Source organism: Poecile atricapillus, chromosome Z (assembly GCF_030490865.1).
Source record: "Poecile atricapillus isolate bPoeAtr1 chromosome Z, bPoeAtr1.hap1, whole genome shotgun sequence".
NCBI lineage: Eukaryota > Metazoa > Chordata > Aves > Passeriformes > Paridae > Poecile > Poecile atricapillus.
The window spans coordinates 1,344,658-1,366,187 of record NC_081289.1 but is presented as its reverse complement, the minus strand read 5'-3'; the positions used below and the strand labels follow the sequence as shown (position 1 = coordinate 1,366,187).

At 49.1% G+C, this 21,530-nt stretch overlaps 3 protein-coding genes across 4 annotated transcripts in view; 1 reads left to right on the top strand and 2 right to left on the bottom strand.

The window, feature by feature from the left end:
* The window catches only part of LOC131573500 (centrosomal protein of 41 kDa-like), a 32,080-nt gene extending 19,381 nt beyond the window's left edge, over nt 1–12,699 (top strand). The window contains exon 12 of the transcript XR_009276206.1: nt 12,641–12,699. The gene's annotated coding sequence lies outside the window, so the exon portion shown is untranslated. The remainder of the gene's footprint in view (nt 1–12,640) is intronic.
* LOC131573501 (carboxypeptidase A1-like) lies at nt 34–5,543 on the bottom strand. Its single transcript, XM_058827509.1, has 11 exons — nt 5,336–5,543; nt 3,478–3,550; nt 3,017–3,151; nt 2,774–2,872; nt 1,891–1,992; nt 1,509–1,610; nt 1,289–1,399; nt 1,035–1,125; nt 699–898; nt 344–428; nt 34–271 (listed from the first exon to the last, which is right to left on the bottom strand). Exons 1-11 carry the CDS (start codon nt 5,398–5,400, stop codon nt 84–86), a joined length of 1,251 nt encoding a protein of 416 aa, XP_058683492.1. The 5' UTR covers nt 5,401–5,543; the 3' UTR covers nt 34–83.
* LOC131573499 (carboxypeptidase A2-like) lies at nt 8,129–18,003 on the bottom strand. Of its 2 annotated transcripts, none has more exons than XM_058827506.1 (12): nt 17,929–18,003; nt 16,869–16,956; nt 15,459–15,540; nt 14,101–14,235; nt 13,582–13,680; nt 12,989–13,087; nt 12,765–12,866; nt 11,555–11,665; nt 11,129–11,219; nt 10,483–10,682; nt 9,417–9,501; nt 8,129–8,374 (listed from the first exon to the last, which is right to left on the bottom strand). In XM_058827506.1, exons 2-12 carry the CDS (start codon nt 16,931–16,933, stop codon nt 8,187–8,189), a joined length of 1,257 nt encoding a protein of 418 aa, XP_058683489.1. In that variant the 5' UTR covers nt 16,934–16,956; nt 17,929–18,003; the 3' UTR covers nt 8,129–8,186. The 2 variants fall into 2 exon arrangements, with proteins under 2 accessions (XP_058683489.1, XP_058683488.1); XM_058827505.1 differs by lacking the exon at nt 17,929–18,003 and adding an exon at nt 17,044–17,078.
* Between the last annotated feature and the right edge of the window lie 3,527 nt (nt 18,004–21,530).

Genomic DNA, 21,530 nt, shown 5'->3' with positions numbered 1-21,530 from the left:
ATGAAAAAAACGAGGGTGCCTGAAAGCGCTGAATCTCCGTGAGGATTTATTGAGAGGAGGGAATGCTGTGGGAGGTGCTGGGGTCAGTAAGGATGCTCCAGGACGTGGACCATGATGTCCAGGAGCGCCGGCCACGTCTCGGTGGCAGTGGGGACGATCTGGGAGCTGGGCAGGAGGAATCCGTAGCGCCCCGAGTCCCTCAGCTCCAAGGAGAAGGAATATTTCACCCCGTTGTCGTAGGCCCAGTCGATGGTGGTGCCTCCTGCCATGTCTGCAGGGAGAGGAGCCCAGGTGGGAGCCCATTCCCGAGGGATTTGATGTGGGATGAGGGAGGAACACTCACAGATGGTGTTGGCGATGCTGCCGTAGGTGTATTTTGTCCCGAACACGGCGCCCAAGTCGCTCACGGCTTTCTTGGCCAGTTCATTCTGCAAAGGAACCACCAAAAGCGGTGGGATCTCGTGGATCAAGGGAGATCCAGAGCCCATCATTCCCCATCCCTTCTGCTCTAGGTTTTCCAAAAAAAAAAAAAAACCCTTAATTTTTGATGTTTGAGGTCCATCTCGCAACCACCCTCCACCAGGACCCAGGAGCAGGGGTTTGATATTTGGGCTCATCTAACCAGAGGAGCAGAGAAGCTCCTGAGATGCTCTGACTTTGCCAGGTGGTCACAGCCCCACGTTTTGGGGCCATCTCACCATCTCCTGGTGGTCGGGTGTGGGTGCCCTCTTGTATCCGTAGGGGAAGAGCAGCATCTGGGAGTAGCTGTGGATGGAGATGACGGATTTCACGTTCCCGTGGGCGCGGATGAAATCCACGATGGCTCTCACTTCCCTCTCAGAGTGGGCGTGAGGACCACGATAGGTCTCGGAGCAGGGATTGCTGCTGGAGCCAGCACCTGGAGCAGGAGGAGATCCAGAGAGGATCCCTCAGGAAAGGTTTCCATCCCAGGGTTTCTCCGCTCTAGCAGAAAGTTTTGGTGTTTTGAGGCACAAACAATGCCCGGCGTGAGGAGCTGCTGGCCGAGGTCTCACCTCCAAACCCAGCGTCCCAATTTCGGTTGGGATCCACCCCGACGCAGCGGGATCCAGCGTTGATGGACCTGGTCTTGCGCCACAGGCGGTTCTAGGAGCACACGGAGAGGAGAGACCGGAACAGGGATGTGAATCCCAACCCCTGCCCAAGCATCTCCAGGGATCATCACTCACCGTCCCACCCAAAAATCACGGACAGCCGTGGCTGGGGACAGCGCTGGGACGAGATCCCACCGTGGTGTCCCCGCACTCACCGAGCTGTGGGTGAAGGCAAAGCCATCGGGGTTGGTGATGATCTCCAGGAAGATGTCCATGCTGTCCAGGATGGCCGTGACAGAGGGGTCCTGCCCGTATTCCTGGGCGATCTGTGCGTGGAGAGGAGCAGGAGCTGCCCCGGTGCCTCTCAGAGACGAGGGGTGGGATGGATGCAGGGTGAGGATTGGGGTCCCACACCCCAGGTGATCCCAAGGTCACCTTGTTGGCCGTCCAGACACCGGTGGCTTGGGTGATCCATTCCCGCGAGTGGATTCCGGTGTCCAGCCAGATTGCCGGGCGCTTCGATCCCCCAGTGCTGAACTGTGCGGAATCACGGGATCGCTGAGGCTGGAAAAACCCTCCAGGATCACGGAATCCACCCTGTGCCCGATCCCCACCTTGTCCCCAGCCCTGAGCCCCGAGTGCCACATCCAGGAATTCCTTGGACACCTCCAGGGATGGGAACTCCAAACCTCCTTGGGCAGCCCTTTCCAAAACCTTTCCATGGAGAAATTCCTGCTGATGTCCACCCTGATCCTGCCCTGGCACAACTTCTCATCCTGAGGGGGGATTTTCAAGGTGAAGCTTCCCCAGGACCCACCTTCAGCACGTACAGGGGCCGGTTCTCGTAGCTCTGCCCGATCTGGATCTTGCTGACGAGCTTGGGATGTTCCTCCACCAGGACGTCCATCCAGTCGTAGATCTGGAAGGAGGAACTGCTGGGTCATGAGGCTCAGCCTGGCTCTCACCTTTTGGTTTTGAGGGTATCCAGCACTGGAAGAGCTTCCCTGGGGAAGATCTGGGGCTTCCCTGGAGACCTGGGGCTTCCCTGGAGAACTTGGGGCTTCCCTGGGGAAGATCTGGAGCTTCCCTGGAGACCTGGAGCTTCCCTGGGGAAGAACCTGGGGTTTTCCTGGAGAGTTGAGGCTTCCCTGGAGACCTGGAGCTTCCCTGGAGAAGACCTGAGGCTTCCCTGGGGAAGATCTGGGGCTTCCCTGGAGAAGATCTGGGGCTTCCCTGGAGACCTGGAGCTTCCCTGGAGAAGATCTGGGGCTTCCCTGGAGACCTGGGGCTTCCCTGGAGACCTGGGGCTTCCCTGGAGACCTGGAGCTTCCCTGGAGAACACGAGGTGGCTGGGGCTCTGTGCGAGCAGGGAAAGGCACCTCACAAGGTTTTTGGAAAAGTAGAAGGAATGGTGAAGGAAAAATCTCTGAGACCTCCCCCAACACCATCACAACCCTCAGCAGTCCCAAACTGGGCTCCAAGCACCCCCAAAGCGAAGCTGGAAATGTCTTCCACAGGGTGGGAGATGCCAGGAGTGGCCACACTGGATTTGAAGGTTTCCCAATCTCCCACCCCAGCTAAAACCCCCTCCAAGGAGGAGAAAAGGGTCCCAGGGAGGTCTCAGCTGTCACCAAGAACTCACCACGACCTTCACCTGGATGTGACCCCACACGCCCGCAAAGCTCTGCAGAGAAAGGTACCTCGTCTATCGTGTGGTAGGAGGCGAAATCGAACGTCCTGGAGCTCCTCTTTACCCTCCTAGACCTCCTCATGCTTTCCTTTTCTTCATCCAATAATTCCTGGTTAAAAGGCAGAAAAAACCCTCAAAAGATCAAAAAGGCTGAGAGGAGCAGGGGGTTGGATTTTAATTCCAACTCTTGATTTCCAACATTTTGGATTTTCTCTCAGGGCTGAGCTGCAGGAGCTCGTCCCGTTCCCATCACCTGCACGTCCTCGATCATGATGCTGTAGGAAAAGTGATGGGAATCCAGGAATGTTTTGACTCCTTGGAGGCTGGGGAAGGGCACCCGCAGGTCCACGGGGTGGCTGGGGCTGTTGGGGTGACGCCAAAAGTCCACCTGGGAAGAAGAAGCTGAGCTGAAAGGGAGAACTCGGCCCCATCCACTGAGGTCCCCAGCACCTCCAGGGCTCCCACAGGAGTCTCCATGAAGGATCTAAAAAAGGTTTTTTGGCCAAATTTTGGGCCACAGATGGATGTCTGGATAGGGACCCACAGAAACATTTCAGCCCAAGTTGTTTTAAGTGTTTGCGGGGTCCACGCGAAACAGGAGCCGCGGGTTAAATTCGTATTTATTTATACGGTTCTAAATGATCCATCTCCAAAACGGGGAGGAAAAAGGATGGGATGGCAAAAGGAGAGAGGCCTGGACCCCTCAGAGCTCACCTGCAGCTCCTCCAGCACCCCGAGCAGGGCGATCTGCTCCTCGTTCCTGGCCGTGACACGCAGGACCTGGTCCCTGCAGGGAGGCAGAGAGCTCAGGGAGACGGGGCTTGGGGGAGGCTGGGGAAGCTCCACCCCGGCTCGGAGGGTTGGAAAATGCATCAATGGTTGGTGTGGAGAGAAAAAAAGGCAGGTTCAGAGCAGCCATGATGGGGAAAGAGCAAGTGCTGGGGAGGCTGAGATGATCTCCAGCCTTGTTTGATCAGCTCCTAAGATGTTGGGGAATATCTCAATTTATTGAGATTTATTATTCAATGATTAGATTCAATTATTTTTATTCAATTATTATTATTCAATTTATTATTCAATTTTTATTATTCAGTTTATTACTCAATTATATGAATATGTCCTGTAAGTATGGATGTATTCCCTAGCAGAGATCCCAATCCAGCCTGGCAGGGCTTTCCAAGGTGGGGAAAATGTTCTGTGGGAGAGAGGTTTTCCCATCTCAGATCCATCCTCTACCTCCATCCTCTCCTGTTGACACTCCCAAAACAGCACAAAATTCCTTCACTTTTCCCCCTTTCATCCTCTGAACCCCTCATTATTTATCACTTTAAGCACCTCCTCGGGGTGATAACAATTTCCATTTGCCCATTCCGTGCCTGGAGGACTCAGGCAGGAATTGAATCCTTGTGATTTTTCCAAAATCCCTCGGGAATGGGAAGGAGGGAAGGAGGGAGGGGAGGGGAGGGGAGGGGAGGGGAGGGGAGGGGAGGGGAGGGGAGGGGAGGGGAGGGGAGGGAAGGGAAGGGAAGGGAAGGGAAGGGAAGGGAAGGGAAGGGAAGGGAAGGGAAGGGAAGGGAAGGGAAGGGAAGGGAAGGGAAGGGAAGGGAAGGGAAGGGAAGGGAAGGGAAGGGAAGGGAAGGGAAGGGAAGGGAAGGGAAGGGAAGGGAAGGGAAGGGAAGGGAAGGGAAGGACCCATCTGGAAGAGGCCCACAAGGATCAACTCAAACTCCAGGCTCTGGCTGCCTTGGGAATGTGACCGTTCCCTGGGAGAGCCTGGGCTGTGCCAGCACCCTCTGGATCAGGAACCTTTCCTGATACCCAACCTGAGCCCCTCTGGCACAGCCCCAGCCGCTCCCTGGATCCGCTCAGAACTTTCTGGAAATGGGTTGGAGCCTTTGGGAGTTTTGGGTTGTCCTGACCCCCCCCACATTCCGTGCCCCCTTCTCAGCCTCCTTCCTGCACTGGACTGTGCTGTTCTTATCTCCAGGAGCTACAAGCAGGAGCTTTGTCCTGGGAAAGTGTTGGCCTCCCTCCACAGGGTCCCTTCTCCAGCCACATCTTGTTTTTTCCCATGGCGTGTTGTTCCCAGAAATCCTTGGTTATTCCCAGAAATCCTTGGTTATTCCCAGAAATCCCTGGTTATTCCCAGCAATCCTTGGTTATTCCCAGCAATCTTTGTCTTTTATTCCCAGAAATCCTTGGCTGTTATTCCCAGCAATCTTTGGGGTTTTTTTTCCCAGCAATGCTTGGATGGTTCCACAGCCATCATGTCTGAGCCATCCACATCATCCCCTGATCCTCTGGGATTTTACACCCTGGCAAAGCTTGGAGCGATGCCCTCAGCATTCAGCATTCCCAAATTTCTTCCTGCTGCACTCCCCTCCAAACCTGGGGTGAAACTTAAACCTTTCCTAGTTGGGAAAAAACCCCATTTTCCCAAATTTCCATCCTTTGGGATGTCACCCTCCTGCTTGACCCCGAAGGAGAGGGGTGGGGATGGATCCACCTCTCTCTCCCCGGATCCCCATCCCAGCCATGGTGTCCCACTGCCCCCTGCTCCGGCAGGACTCACCCCACGAAGAGCTGCTCGCTGCTGGTCCCCCCCAGGAGGGCGAGGAACACCAGGAGGGTCTCCATGGTGGGTGGGAGCAGAGCCACAGCCCCGAGGACGGGCAGAACCCCCTTGGTGGTCTGGGTTCCCTCCTGGATCTCCTCACCGGGGCCGCATCCGCCGTCCCCGCGGCGTCGGCAGCGACAAACAGCCGGCAGGAAGGGCTCCGGCGAGCCCAAATGTTTGTTTTATTTGGCAAAGTCAACACGAGAGCAGCCAAATTAGGGAGGATCTGATAACGTCTTCCTCAGTGAGCAGGTCCTGGATGAGTGTCCGTGCTCCCAGCTCGGGGCACGGGCGGCTCCCGACCCACGGGCGTGGGACGGTGGGGACGGCGTGGTCACAGGAACCCCAAAACCACCAGGAAACTCCTCTTTGTTTCCATGAATTTCTTCATGACACATTGCTATGAGTAAGTCGATCATAATTACCATTAGTAACACACGTGTAATGACAAGCTACTACAAAGTTACGTACGGAAAAAGCAAGCGTTTAAACGTCGACTTATTTATGATTAATTAGTTCATGCATAAGTGTGTCTATAGATAAAGATATATAAAATATAAACGATATTATTCAAATTATTCATCAAACCATTCCCAGGAGTGGGGGTCACTTGATGGTGGATGAAACCTGACTTCAAAGCTGATGGGAGTCGTGGAGCTCAGAGGTGCACAGGGATGTTCACCTGGGGTAATGTTCAGACAGAAAGGTTCATTTTTGGGTAGAAAATGAATTATTTTTCTGTTTTCAGTGCGAGCAGCGGCTCTGGAGCAGCTGTCAGGAGGTCAGTTTGTCAGAGGTGTCTTTGTTCCCCAGTTAAAGCAGCGTCTTTGTTCCGCAGGTTACAGCAGGGCCTTTGTTGGGCCTTATCTGCGCTGCCCTTGAGCTCCCACCGCGCTTGTCAGGGATGCTCCGGGTTCCTGGGCTGCGTTCCCAGACTGGCAGCACCTCCCAGGGCAGCTTTTTACAGCTGACATCCTCTGTCCCCGTTTTTCTCCATCAAACCCAGGGGATTCCGGCTGCACCGAGAGCGGGAGGTGCCGGGCCCTGCTGGGTCCTTGCGGTGCGGAACCGGCGCTGGTGGTGAGGTGGTTCCAGGATCCTCCTCCAGGCAGGATCGTGGCGAGGTTGAGGTGGGAAGGGACCACGGGAGGTCTGTATCCAATGTCTGGATGAAGCATGGTCAGCTCCAGGGATGCACCAGGATCGCTGGATCCTGGAGTCCTCCGGAGCTGGAGGCTGCACAGCCCCACTGGCACCAGGTCCTGCTGCTTCTCCTCCTGGTGGAAAGGGAAAGCATTTCCTGATGTCCCTCCTGGCTCTCCCTCCTTCCAGCTGCTGCCATTGTCTCTCCCAGCACTCTGTGGGGAAGAGCTTGGCTCTGTTTCCTCAATCATCTCCTTCCTTGGGATGGGAAGGTCCCTGTTAGGTACCCCCACCCCACACCGGCGTCATCTCCAGCCCATCTCCCTCCTCGCCCCACCACGGCATCCTCCTGTTCCTCTGCAGCACCCTCTGCTCCGACTCCAGACCCTTCTGGAGTCTGGGATCCAGACCTGGATGAGCTCTCCTCACACCAGAGGAGGGGACAGGGCCCCTCAAGCCCTGGATGATTGGAATGAGCTTCCAGGCCAGCACAAGGTCACATTTCCACATTCCCAGCCGAGGCTCCTCAATTCCTGCTCATCCAGCTCCAAGAGCCGGCCGTGTCCCTGGGATTTACCATCCCTGGTTTTTCATCACCGGGCAGAGGATGGGATTTTGGAAAGCTGGGTCAGTTTGGGAAGCAGGTGCCACTGGACAAGGCTGTGAGCAGAGGGGACACGTGGGTAGCACTGGCTGCCCCAAGCATGGCTTTGCTTTCCAAAACAGCTGCTTTTAACCCAAATCCAGCCCCTGCTGCGCCTTCCCCTTTTCCTGGCACCAGCTCCGAGTCCGCAGGGTTTTATCGGCCCCATCAGCGCTGTTTGCTCTCCTGCCAGGCTCTCGGGGGTGAGTAACTCACCAGCTGCTGGGGGGTCACAAGACACCGAGATAAACCTGTCAGACTCGATAATCACCGCAGCAGCAGCAGCCGGCGCTAATCTCTGCTCCTTCAGGGCCTCCTGAGCTCTTTAATCCCCAGGAAATTTGCAGGATGAGCAGTGGAACAAGGGGCTCCTGAGGGATTGGGTGCTGGATCAGGGGAGGTGTCCTCCCATCTCCATCCTCCCTGCAGCCACCTCCACTGGGAACGTGTGGGAGGGAGAAAAGGGGCAGCCAAATCCATGGTGGCGTACGTTTGAGGACAGTGGTCGGGGGACTGGCAGGGTCCTGAGGCTCGTTAAGGGAAATTAAATTCCTTTAATTAGTTCCATGGGATTATGCTGATCAACACCAGGCCCTCTGCACCAGCCCCTTCAGCCTGGAGAAGGGAAGGATGCAGGGAGAGCTTCCAGCACATTCCAGGGCCTGGAGGAGCTCCAGGAGAGCTGGAAAGGGACTGGGGACAAGGCCTGGAGGGACAGGACACAGGGAATGGCTTCCCACATTCCCAGAGGGATGGATGGGATCTGGGGAAGGAATTCCTGGCTGGGCTGGAATTCCCAGAGAAGCCCGTGGATCCCTGGGAATGTCCAGGGCCAGGCTGGCCAGGGCTGGGAACATCCTGGGAGGTGTCCCTGCCCAGGACAGGGAGGTTTGTGTCCCAAAATCCCCTGGGGGCCGCGTCACGCACGAGGAACCGGATGCATCAAACACCATGGAGGGAATGCACAGGGGGTTTATTTGACCAGCTGGAGCTGCAGAGAGCTGACTCCCAGCCCCAATCTCAGGTGGATTTATTCAGCACGTGCTCCATGATTTTCTTCAGGCCCAGCCAGGTCTCCTTGGCCGCGGGGATGATCTGGTTGGCGGGCAGCAGGAAGCCGTAGCGCCCCGTGTCCCGCAGCTCGAAGGCGAAGGAATATTTGATGCCGTTGTCGTAGCTCCAGTCAATGCTGCCTCCACTGGCTTGGTCTGGAAGGGAAAGGGAGAAGAATGCTGGAATTCTGTTTTCCTGCTGTTTGTATTTTGGGGGACAAGGAGGGGGTTTGGGTGGGAACGCTCAGGTGAGATGTGTGACCAGTGATGTCACTGCACAGGAGCTTTGTGGCTTCCACGGGGGACAGAGCCTGTGGGGAGGACAGGGATTGGTGTTCTGGGATCCTGTGGGGAGGACAGGGATCAGTGTTCTGGGATCCTGTGGGATGTCCTGGGATCGGTGTCCTGGGATCCTGTGGGGTGTCCTGACAGGGATCCTGTGGGGGGACAGAGCCTGTGGGGTGTCCAGGGATCCTGTGGGGAGGACACGGATCGGTGTTCTGGGATCCTGTGGGGTGTCCTGGGATCCTGTGGGGAGGACAGGGATTGGTGTCCAGGGATCCTGTGGGGAGGACAGGGATTGGTGTTCTGGGATCCTGTGGGGTGTCCTGGGACCCTGTGGGGAGGACAGGAATCGGTGTCCTGGGATCCTGTGGGGTTTCTGACAGGGATTCTGTGGGGGGACAGAGCCTGTGGGGTGTCCAGGGATTGGTGTCCTGGGATCCTGTGGGGAGGACAGGGATCAGTGTCCTGGGATCCTGTGGGGTGCCCTGGGATTGGTGTCCTGGGATCCTGTGGGGTGTCCTGACAGGGATCCTGTAGGGGGACAGAGTCTGTGGGGTGTCCAGGGATTGGTGTCCTGGGATCCTGTGGGGAGGACAGGAATCGGTGTCCTGGGATCCTGTGGGGGGACAGAGCCTGTGGGGAGGACAGGAATCGGTGTTCTGGGATCCTGTGGGGAGTCCTGGGATCCTGTGGTGGGACAGACCCTGTGGGGAGGATGGGGATTGGTGTTCTGGGATCCTGTGGGGTGTCCTGGGATCCTGTGGGGTGTCCTGGGATCGGTGTTCTGGGATCCTGTGGGGTATCCTGGGATTCTGTGGGAAGGACAAGGATTGGTGTCCTGGGATCCTGTGGAATGTCCTGGGATCGGTGACCTGGGACAGCCCCTAAAAGCTCGGAGTGGCCAAATACTCACAGATGGTTTTGCAAATGGTGCCCACTTGGAAGGTGGTGCCATAGAGGGAGCGGATGGAACTGGCGGCAGCTCTTCCCAGAGATTCCTGGAGGGGAGAGAAGATGAAGGGAAAGTCAGGAAGCAGCCACACTTCCCAAGATTAAACATTGGGATTTCAGCAGAAATCTCCAAACTGCTTTGGGGACGATTCACACCAACGCCAGTCACAGCTTCCACAGCACCTCTGGGAGGTGCCACTGCAGGTGAGTTAACTTCCAGAAGGTTCTCTAAGGGTTCATCCGGTGTTTCCCTCACTGGAGTGTCAAGGGAAGGCTCAGGAGACACCAGAAATTCCCAAGGTGGGATCTTCCAATACTCCAAGGTCAACTCTGTGCTCACTTCAACTACATAACAGGGGTTGGATGGAAATCAGAGCTGGGTTCTTTGTGAAGGAGGGAAAAAAGGCAACAAATTGCCACAGGGGAACTGAGATCAGGGAAACTTTGGGATGAGCCTGAAAAAGCTGTGGAATTCTTTAGAAATATCAAAACACTTAATCCAAACTCAGACAAATTGGCTCTGGTTCCAAAGCCCTTTTGGCACAGAACAGAAAATTCCAGAGGCCTTTCCCGTTGGAATTACGGTTGTGAGATCCGCATTGCCTCAGAGGTGTTATTGCAGCTGCGATGGTGCCGTTAGGGAAGAGCATGGAAAGGATGGAAAAGCAGCTGGAGAGGAAAGGAAGAGGAGAGGAGGAGAAGAGGAGAGGAAGGGAAGAGGAGAGGAAGGGAAGAGGAGAGGAAGGGAAGGAGGAGAGGAAGGGAAGGAGGAAGGGAAGGAGGAAGAGAAGGAGGAAGAGAAGAGGAAGAGAAGGAGGAAGAGGAGGAAGAGGAGAGGAAGAGAAGAAGGGAAGAGGAAGAGAAGGAGGAAGAGAAGGAGGAAAAGAAGGGAAAGAGAAGGGAAAGAGAAGGGAAAGGGAAAGAGAAGGGAAAGAGAAGGGAAAGAGAGAAGAGAGGAGAAGAGAGAAGAGAGGAGAAGAGAGAAGAAGAGAGAAGAGAGAAGATAAAGCCAAGTCCTTCTGTCTCACCAGCTCGGCATAATCGTCTGGCCTGGTGCATTTGTATCCATAGGGATACATCAGGAGCTGGGAATAACTGTGGAGGGTCAGGAAGGCCTTGAAGTTTCCATGATTCTTGATGAAGTCGACAACAGATTTCACTTCCACCTCGGAGTTGGCGCTGGGCCCGTGGTAGGAGTCGGAGCAGGGTCTGTTACTGGCTCCAGGACCTGGTGGTGCAAGGAGGGAACGAACCTGTGAGGAGTGGAATTCCTGGGAGGGCAGAGCCCACAAAGCTGGGCTTTCCCAAGGACAGCCTAAAGCCAGGCCTGAAACGCTGCTAAAAGCTCAAACAGCAGCGACAGAGCTGTGAGTGTTCAAGGGATGGACTCTGCGATGGTGCAACGCAGAAGAGGTTGCCCAAAAACCCAGGGATCTCCATTCCATGTTCAGTGACTGAATGGGGCTTGGAACTGTCTGGGATAGTGGAAGGTGGATTTGCTCAACTGCAGGGAGTGGAATTAAATATTTCAGGTCCTTCCAACCCAAACCATTCTGTGATTCCACGATTCTGTAATTCCATGATGCTGCCTCATGTTGTGCTCAGGGTGATTAATCCCCTTTATAACCCTGGTTCTGTGTAACAGGATCCAGAATCCAGAAGCTCCATCCCTACCTCCAAAACCTGCATCCCAGTTCCTGTTGGGATCAACTCCCACGCAGACGCTGCCGGGAATCTTGGAGCGGGTTTTCCTCCACATGCGATTCTACAAGAGAGAAACGCTCAGAAAGGAGCAAATCTTGGAGCTGGCACCAAAACTGCTCCCCAGAAAGAGCTGCTGTCCATGAGGGACTGACCCTAGGAACGATCCCGAGAGTATTTCGGACTGCCAAGATGGGCCAAGGGTTAAAAATCAAATGTATTTACTAAAACTGGGGTATTTACAGGGGGTCAGGGTGGGTTCATGAGGAGATTTTTTTTAACCCAACTCTTTGGTACCTCCTCTCACGGCATTAAGACTTGCAGAGCCCACCTCCCTCATGGTGATTATTTCTTTGGAAAAGCCTGGAATGTCACTGAGCTCAGGCAGAGCTGACCCACCGAGGTGTGAGTGTACACAAATCCATCAGGGTTGGCCACTGGCAGCAGGAAAAGATCCATCTTGTCCAGCAGGGAGGTGATGGAAGCGTCTGTTCCGTAGTCAGAGGCAATCTAGGCAGAGACAGAGCTCAGCAGAGTCATTCCTTCCCAAATTCACTCCCTCATTGCTTGGGACAGAGGAAAGGCTGGATTTTGGGGCAGGGAAACAAGGAATATCCATTTTCTGCTGGCTGTAACTGTTCTTGGTTATACATGGAGTGAGCAGTGAAGATGGTTTTATATTTATTTAATATATTTATATTTTTATATTTATTTAAGATATTTATTTAAATATATTATATATTAAACATATTTAATATATAATTTAATATATTATCTATAATAATATATTTAATATATAATGTATTTAAATAAAAATATAATATAATATAATTATAATATAATTATAATATAAATATAATTCTAATATTAATACATTATAATATTAATATATTATAATATAATAAATATAATAAATATAATAAATATAATATAATATGATATGATATATTATAATATGATATAATATAATATGATATATTATAATATGATATATTATAGTATGATATATTATAGCATGATATATTATAGCATGATATATTATAGCATGATATAATATAGCATGATATAATATAATATAATATAATATAATATAATATAATATAATATAATATAATATAATATAATATAATATAATATAATATAATATAATATAATATAATATAATATAATATAATATAATATAATATAATATAATATAATATAATATAATATAATATATCTTTAAATAAATATATTTAATATATAAATTAAATCCAGCAGGATTTAAATCCTCATTTATAGAGGGCTGGAGGTCTGGGCATTTTGGGGAAGGAAACCAATCCCACTGGATTTTTCAGGGTGAGAAGAAAAAAGCAGCAAAAATAATCTCAAAAAAAAAAAAAATCTCAAAAAAAAAATCTTGGGTTCTTTGTGTAACAATTTCACCTGAACCACGACGTTTTGTCTGCCTAAACTCAGCTTTTCTAACAAGACAGAATTTTCCAGTTTCCTCCTCAGGGAAACCTCAGCTGCTTTTGGGAATTAACAGAACCCACGGAGGGCTGATACCCTCAGAAACACCGGGAATGACTCCCTGGAGAAGCCAGGGATGAATCCCTGCCGCAGGAACCTTGTTGGCGATCCACAGGGCGCTGGCCTGGGTGACCCACTCGCGGGAATGGATGCCGGCGTCGAGCCAGATGGCCGGGCGCTTGGAGCCTCCGGTGCTGAACTGGGAAATCAAACAGGAGCATTTCAACACCCCTCAGCCAAGGACAGCCCACAACAGCCAGGGAATTTTAGGAATGCTCTGTCCTTCATCCCTGTGGACGCGTTCCGCGATATCCGTCGTACCTTCAGGACGTACAGAGGCCGCTTTTCGTAGGATTCCCCGATCTGGATCTTCTCCACGAAGCTGAACTCGGATGCAAGATGATCCAGTTCTTGATTAATCTGAAAGGAAAGGTCACAAGGACATTAATGTCAGATTTGAGGATGTGAATACCATATTTATGTGTTCTTCCATTCCTTCCAGAGAACCGTGGGCTGATTCAGGTTGGAAATCCCATCCCGTTCCACACCTTCCACTATCCCAGGTTGCTCCAACCTGGCCTTGGACACTCCCAAGGATGGGGAAGCCACAGCTTTTCTGGGCAAAAAGTTCTTTATTTCCTTCTTTATTTCCTTTTCTTTATTTCCCAATTTCAAGATCCCTTTAGTTCCCTTTCTTTTGAAGGATGGGTTTTGACAGAGTCTGCAGGAGAGTTTATGGAATTTTGATCAGCGCTGGCTGATCGTTAATCAAAATTAATACTGCAGAAAACAAACCCACGTGCCAGAAAAAAACCTGCAGGGACATTTTACATCCTAACATGGGATGCTGAATTGAAGACAGCATGCAAAAAGACCAGAAAAAAATCAGAATATTCTTCCCCTGAAGTTCTCACCTCATCCAGACTGTGGTAAGCACCAAAGTCGAAGCTGCTGCTGCTGCGCTGCCTTTGGGCACTCTCGGCCATGTCTTGCTTTTCTTTATCCAGAACATCCTAAAACAACATTTAAATGGTGAGAAGTGTCTGCTTCAGCTGCTAAAAGATAAATAAATGGAAAAGCAGTGAGTTGATGCTGGTTTAGATGCTCTTTGGGGATTACTGCTCATGAGGGAATGTCAGATTAGGGCCCAAGTGGGTGATTTTTATCCCTAACTACTCTCAGTGAACGATGAGGAAGTTCAGTGTTGGAATTCCCAAATGTCCTGGGCCAAAAGTCCACCTGGAACTCCTCAGGGGTGGATTTATCAATGTCAGAGAGCACCTACAGTGATCCATGGATGGTCTTTGAGGAATAATCCACAACCTACAGAAAGAAGGGGAGGATCCCACGGAAAGCAGAGGATGGAAAAGCGGGAGAGAGGCCAAATTGTGAATCGGTGTTTCCAAAAGATGTAAAAAATGGGCTCTGCCCACCTGCAGGTCCTCGATCAGGATGGAATATTCAATCCCCTGGGATTCCAGGAAAGCTTTCACTGACTGGACACTGAGAGCAGGAATTCTCACATCCACGGGGAGGGCGGGAGCAGAGGGGTTGATCCAGAAATCCAGCTGGAGAGGAAAAGACAAATGGATTTGGTTTGGGGAAGGAATTGTGCAAACAGCTCTTGCAGAGTTTCAGGAATGCTGATTTCTCCCAAATCAGCAGGAGAAGCCCTGGAATGCTCCGTTCTCTGTGGCTTCACCACAGCCTTGTATCAGTTCTTGTGATAAACTAAATAAAATAATAAATTCAAAAGGACTGGAGTCAGTTTTTTCATTGACTTGTAGGCTTTGGTCATAAAAACAAGAGGATATTTTAGTTGTCTCTGATGATTATTTTATTATTCTCCCTTTTACTAGAAACAATTTCAAGAAAAACTCCATATTCCAGTCTTAAACTATTTCTGGTTTTAATTTAATTCTAAATTATCCATATAATATTTTTAATTTTAAATTATTAATTTCTAAATTATCCATATAATTTAATTTCTAAAATTATCCATATTTCTAAATATTATTAATAATAATTCTAATATAATAATAATAATTCTAAAATAATAATTATAAAATAAGAATAATTCTAAAATTAGAATTTAATTTCGAAATTAAATTTAGAAATTTTAATTTCTAAATTATCCATATATTTTTAATTTTAAATTATTAATGTCTAAATTATCAATATAATTTAATTTCTAAAATTATCCATATTTCTAAATATGGATATATAATTTCTATTCATTTCTAAATTATCCATCATTTTAATTTCTAAAATTAGAATTTAATTTCAAAATTAAATTTAGAAATTTTAATTTCTAAATTATCCATATAATATTTTTAAGCCAGTGATTTTAAAAAAAGAATTTTTCAATTTAAAAATTCTCACCAATGGCAATAAGAACAGTATTAACCTGGAATTTTACAGCGTGTTTTCCTGTTTCAATACAGTGTAGACCAACTAATAAATTTCTTCCATAACTCTGGGAGACAAAACATTGCCATTCCCACTGGAAAAACAAGTTTTTCAACACTGAGATTAAGATCTAACAATTCAAACACCATGTAAACCCAGCAGGAAAAAATAAAAAATAAAATCAATTCTTGCCCTCCTGAACTGGTACTTGAACTTGCAGATGAAATTCAAAGTATCCAGAGAATAAATTTATTTATGGCAGCTGCTCCAGGGTGATGTGAACCTTCCAAATGAGATGGAGATTCACACCCTGAGCTGTTGGGAGCGAGGTGTGAATCCTCCGTGTGAAATGTCCCAAAACTCCTCTGTGGCCGTGACCCACCTTCAGATGTTCCAGCGATTCCAAAAGCTGCAGCTGTTTGATTTCCTCCTCATTTCTGGTCTTGATTCGGAGAACTTGGTGCCTGTAATAAATCAGCAGAAAAGGGCTGGGTGATCCGGTTTGTTCCCGGCACCGTTAATTCGGCGTTAATTGTGTGTTCAATTGTTAATTGTGTGTTCAATTGTTAATTGTGTGTTAAATCGGTCGATTCGGTGTCACCCGAGAGTTCAACCCGGACAACTTGGATGAGTTTTAAATCAAAAGGATCAACCCTGTCTGGCAGCAGCTGGTGGGAAAATAATATTCCGGTTGAGTTGGGGAAGGATCGAATATTTGGGGAGAAAACACTAAATTTGGGATTTGTTTCACCACATTCCAGGTGGGATGAATGAACCTCTGGAAATGCCTCATTCCATGGGCTGGAGTTATCGACTCACCAGCTGGGAGCTCAAACTGCACAATTGGAAACATTTTTAAGATGGAAATGAGGTAAAAAGGGTGGATGTGGGTGTTTATTTACAGCTGCTGAAGATGGACTCGTTTACACCAGGTTTACACCAGGTTTACACCACATTTACACCAGGTTTACACCAGTTTCCTCTCCGTGGCCAGCAGAGGGGGAAGATCTCTTTGAACCTTAAATTTTTCCACATTAGTAATTTATTATTGGATTCTCCATCGCCATAAACTTTATCTCAGGGTTGGATTTTGCTGAGAATTAACCACAACTGCTGAGAAATGGACTCACAAGAATTCACTTCAGGATGAAATGATCAAATTATCCCCTCCTGGATTTACAAATCCCTGAGTTTTGGGACATTCTTTATATTAGTTTTCATTATCCTTAAACCTTCATACACAGATTTACTCACTGGAATCTAGTGCTCACTTAGTGCACCTCAGGATTTATTGCATTTTATAATCTTTAATTATTTTTAATTAAATTTATTTTTAATTAAAGATTTTATAATCTTTAATTATTAAGGCTCTTCCATGGTTAGTGAGGCTGTGAGAAAATATCCCGTGGGATAATTTTTGCACTGGGACACAAAGACAGAATTTAGAATTTAATGTTTGGAAATCAGGATTTGAAAGGCTGAAGGAGAAATAAGAAACTTGGGGGAAAAAAAGGGGAACTTTCTGATCTGAGGACAGGTTCTGGTGTGCAGTGAGGTTCAGCTCAAGCCAAAATCAAACCTTGGGTGAACAGGAATTGAGGATCTCAACTCCAGAACCCAAATAAAAATAAAGAAATGTTCCCTCAAACGTCAGAACACCAAAGCAACAAGAACAATCAGTCACAAAAACAAACAAAAAAATGTGCCCCAAGCAGATTTTGTCAAGTTGAGAGCACGAAAATCAACAAGAACCAGCCCTAAATGAAATATTTTCCACAAAAGCGTAACTCACCCAACGAAGGTTTCCAGGCACAGGGAAACCCCGATGAGGGCACCGAAGATCAAAATCAGCTTCATGTTTGCTGCAAGTTCAGCTGGGCCTGGCAAAGGGGAATTTATACAGAGCTTTATTTTTCAGATGAAACGCATCCGATAAAACCTATCACTCCATGTGATCAAGTTCTCACATTTATCAGAGCCTTCAAGGTAATCACTGGGCTGATTTCACCACCTAAAAAACAAAAAATATTTTCCACTGACACATCCAAAGCAGCGGGGGAGGAGTCGGTCCCAAAGCCCCGACCACAAAAATGTGCGTGTCCTTCCGCAAGTTGTTCAGGACAGGAAAACAGGGACGAACTGAACTCATCCCAGATCCCACCGAGCTCTGCCAGCTCCTTCCTTCTTCATTCCTTGTTCCAAAGGGTGTTTGAGTAGTTCTGGGGGAGCAGATTCCTGCCTGAGCTTTGGGAATAATCTCCAGCTGTGGCTGTCCCACAGGGCTGCTGGATAAAGTTGTTGTTTATTCAAATAAAGAGGTTTTTGAGGGACAGGCAGGAGCTGAACCTGCTGTCACACCTGGGGTTTCCGGTGAGAAGGGACAGAGGGGAGATGTTCAGCTGCTCAATCCAACCCAGGAGAAGGAGGAAAGGAATTCCCTGACAATTCTCAGAGGAAATTTTAATAAAGATCTCGGTTTGTATCACTCACTCCTCCCTGAGGAGCCTCCTCTCACCTCCACTCCCACCCTACTCCTCCACAGGTGTCCTGTTATGGTCACAGCTCCGAGCAAATCCTTTGTCTCATGTTTTTGGGAGCAAAGGCAGCCCCGGGCAGGGATTATTCCTGTTTTGGGGTGTAGGATTGAGTCATCTTCTAACTGCTGTGTCTTGGGGGCAGCAGGAGAACTGCTCTGATCTCTAAGGTTTAACCAAACCCAGTGCCTGGGGGAAAAAGATCTCCACTCCCTCAACTTAAACCAAATAACAAAAATTTATCCCAAGAGACAGGAACCACCGCAGGAATTTCCTGCTCCTGGAGCTACAGCAACTCTGGTGGAAGTCAAATCCCACCTGTAGCTTCCAGACTCCAATATTTGATAAGGAATCAGCTGTCTGTCCACACCACCTGCCACGGGTCACTCTTTGAAAACAGGAAAGAGAGATTTAATCTAGGGCAAAATTAGAGCTTCTTTCATTACTCATTCTACATCCCACATGGATTTAAGGGCTGCCAGGAAACCCTGCCAAACCTGATGTCAGGATCCAAAGTGTCCCAACAAGCTCTGAGTGCCCTGATCGGCATCCCCTGGTGCCTCCACCCACTGCATTTCAGGAGCTGCATCTGAATCCAAACCTCTCATCATCCCCTGGAGGGGCTGCAGGGCCCCCAGCAGTGACCTCCTGCTGGAGCCAGGAGGTCCTAAAGGGTCTGGAGATAAACTCTGAGCATCCATGAGATTGGAGTGAATCCAGAGGAGCTCCAGGGCTGGAGCCCCTCTGCTCTGGAACCAGGCTGGGAGAGCTGGGAATGTTCTCCTGGAGAAGGGAAGGATGCAGGGAGAGCTTCCAGCACATTCCAGGGCCTGGAGGGGCTCCAGGAGAGCTGGAGAATGATGGGGGACAAGGCCTGGAGGGACAGGACACAGGGAATGGCTTCCCACTGACAAAGGACAGGGCTGGATGGGATTTGGGAAGGAATTCCTAGAGCAGCTGTGGCTGCCCCTGGATCTCTGGAATGTCCAAGGCCAGGCTGGACACTGGGACTTGGAGCAGCCTGGGACGGTGGAACTGGGTGGGCTTTGAGGTCCCTTCCCACCCAAACCATTTTAAGAGGCTGAACACATCAGCAAGGTCGATGGCAGGGTCCAAAAGGGGAGCGGCAGGAAGGCAAAGGTGAGACAGCAAGGCAGGTGGAGAAGGGACCTCACCACAAGCAAGCAGAGCCTCACGGATCCAACCAAGAGCAGCAGAGCAGGTCTGGTGGCACTGAGCAGGTCCAGGTCCTCAGACAGCTCCCAGGATGTCACCAAGTCCCCCCTGAAGCAGCTCAAACCCCAAACCAACCGGGCTGAGCTCCAGCAGAGCTGCCACAGCCCGGGCTGGGTGGAGGGTGTGTGGGTGAGGCCGGGCAGGGCTCTCCTGAGGGGTGGGACCTGCTCTCCACGCAGCCCTGCCGAGGTTGTGGAGTCACCTCGTGTTGAGGGTTAGGTGGCCTTTTTTTTTGTTGTTGTTGTTGTTGTTCTGGCCTGCCCGTGGAATTTTTACCCATTAGCTGCGGAGACAACCAAACTGTGGGGATTTAGTGGGTGCTCGATAAAGGACAAAGAGTGGCCGGGCCCAGGGGGGGAAGGGGGCAGGAAAGGAGGGTGGGGACAGTTTTTCGATGGTTTTCTTCGGCTTCGGGGAAAGACATTCGTTTGCTGGGTCGCGGAGCTGCTGCGGTGGAGAGAAGGGAATTTCGCCATCACCCAGACGGAGCTGCTGCTTCTTCTTTTTCTTCCCTCTTCGTTGGTGGCCTCACATACCTTGTCCTGCCGGGACGTGTGGCAGTGCCAGGCACCGCCGCGGAGCTGCTGATCCACCTCATCCACCAGCACAGGATCTCTGCTCATTCCTCTGCTGTTCCACCTCATCCACCAGCCCAGGATCTCAGCTCATCCCTGCTGTTCCACCTCATCCACCAGCCCAGGATCTCAGCTCATTCCTCTGCTGATCCACCTCATCCACCAGCCCAGGATCTCTGCTCATTCCTGCTGATCCACCTCATCCACCAGCCCAGGATCTCTGCTCATTCCTGCTGATCCACCTCATCCACCAGCCCAGGATCTCTGCTCATTCCTCTGCTGATCCACCTCATCCACCGGGCCAGGATCTCAGCTCATCCCTGCTGATCCACCTCATCCACCAGCCCAGGATCTCTGCTCATCCCTGCTGTTCCAGCTGACTGTTTCCTCAGAGCCCTGCAGGACCACTGGGACTGCCAACCCGAGGGGGGTTTGTGAAAACAAAGCCTCTCCTCCATCCCATCTCAGCCGAGAAAGCTGTCCCGGGGTCCCTGGTTCTGTTTTCTTGTTAATGCTGTAGTTATTGTTGTTTGTTTGCCTGGTTATACGAGTAAAGAACTGTTATTCCTATCCCCAGATCGCTGCCTGAAAGCCCCTTGATTTCAAAATTATAATAATTCGGAGGGAGGGGGGTCTACATTCTTTCATGCTGAGACCCCCACAAGCCCCCAACAACAACTGGAAAAACCCCAAAAATCCTTAAATTCCAGCGGAGTCGGTCAGTTTTTGTAAAATCCAGACCCTTTGTTGTTGGTGCCTCAAATGATGTAAACCAAGATCCAGTGTTGTAGCCTCTCCCGTCAATTTTAGGAAAAAAATCCAAGAAACTTTTCACCTTTGGATTGAAATATTTCAGTGCCATGGCAAAGGGCTCCACTGGCAACTCATCTCCTGGATAATCAGCGTTAATTGGCTATAACGCCAATTTATTTTGGATGACTGATGAGGGAATTATTATTTCATTAAATAATGGATTGCCTCCATGTCCTTAATCCACCCTGGAAATGCCCTGGATAAAGAATGAGTAGGGATTTCAGTATGTGGTTTACCATTTGTACATTTAGAATTCATTTTGGAAGCAGAACCCATATTTTTGATGTTTCTGGAAAAACTGCAGCTTTATGTCAGTGTAATGATCCTGGCTTCCAACTCAATTTTCCTTAAATTAGGAAATCAAGACCTTCAGATTTGGAGGGTTAGCCTCAGAAACACAATTCTTTCCATTTACAGCATTTCAGAGCAGAAATATGAAGTTACACCTGTACAAAAATTTGAAGTCACATGTTGAAAATGATATAACTTTCCTAACTAATTTTTAATTGGTTATTTTAATTATGAGCAGCGCCCACTTTTAACCAGCACTTCTCCACAGACCTTTATTATTACTTTATCATTAAATCATTGATTAAGTGTGTTAAAACTAACCCTGACAAACTTCAATGAACAGACACGAAGAATTTGAGGACTGGGCTTGTGGAATATTAAATTTATGAACCTTCAAGGATATTGAAGTAACCAGAAAATTAGAGGAAATTAAAGCCTGAAAAGTTGGAGACTCCATGTATGAGAAAAAGATAACAAAATTACTAAATAATTTGGATGGAATCAATATAAAAAGTGAGGAAATTAATAGGGAACACAATACTAATTAATGAAGAGGATGATGCAATTTAGAACCAATGAACATTAATTTGCTTGGTAAAATGTATATACAAAAGTTTTATATTGGGGCTCATATGGAGGCCTGAACTTTGTCAGCCGCACACATGAACTTTGGCCAGGAATAAACAGCTGACTTGCTAACATATTTTAAAAGATAACGTTAAAAGTCTTATTTATCCCCACGGTTTCAGCAACACTTGAAATATGAAGTTGTGCTTGCACAGAAATACAAAGTTATACCTATGCAGAAATACGAAACTAAACTTGCATAGCGTGCAAACAGACGTAAAACCCCTTAAAATTTTACTTGACCGTGGCAACGTCTTGGTCTGACATGGCAATGTGTAATTAAACAATTTAGCTATAAAGACAATTAAAAAAACCCAACAAAACAGAGCAAAACGTGTCCCCGTGAGGGCTCCTTCGCCCCCCCCAACATGGCGGCTC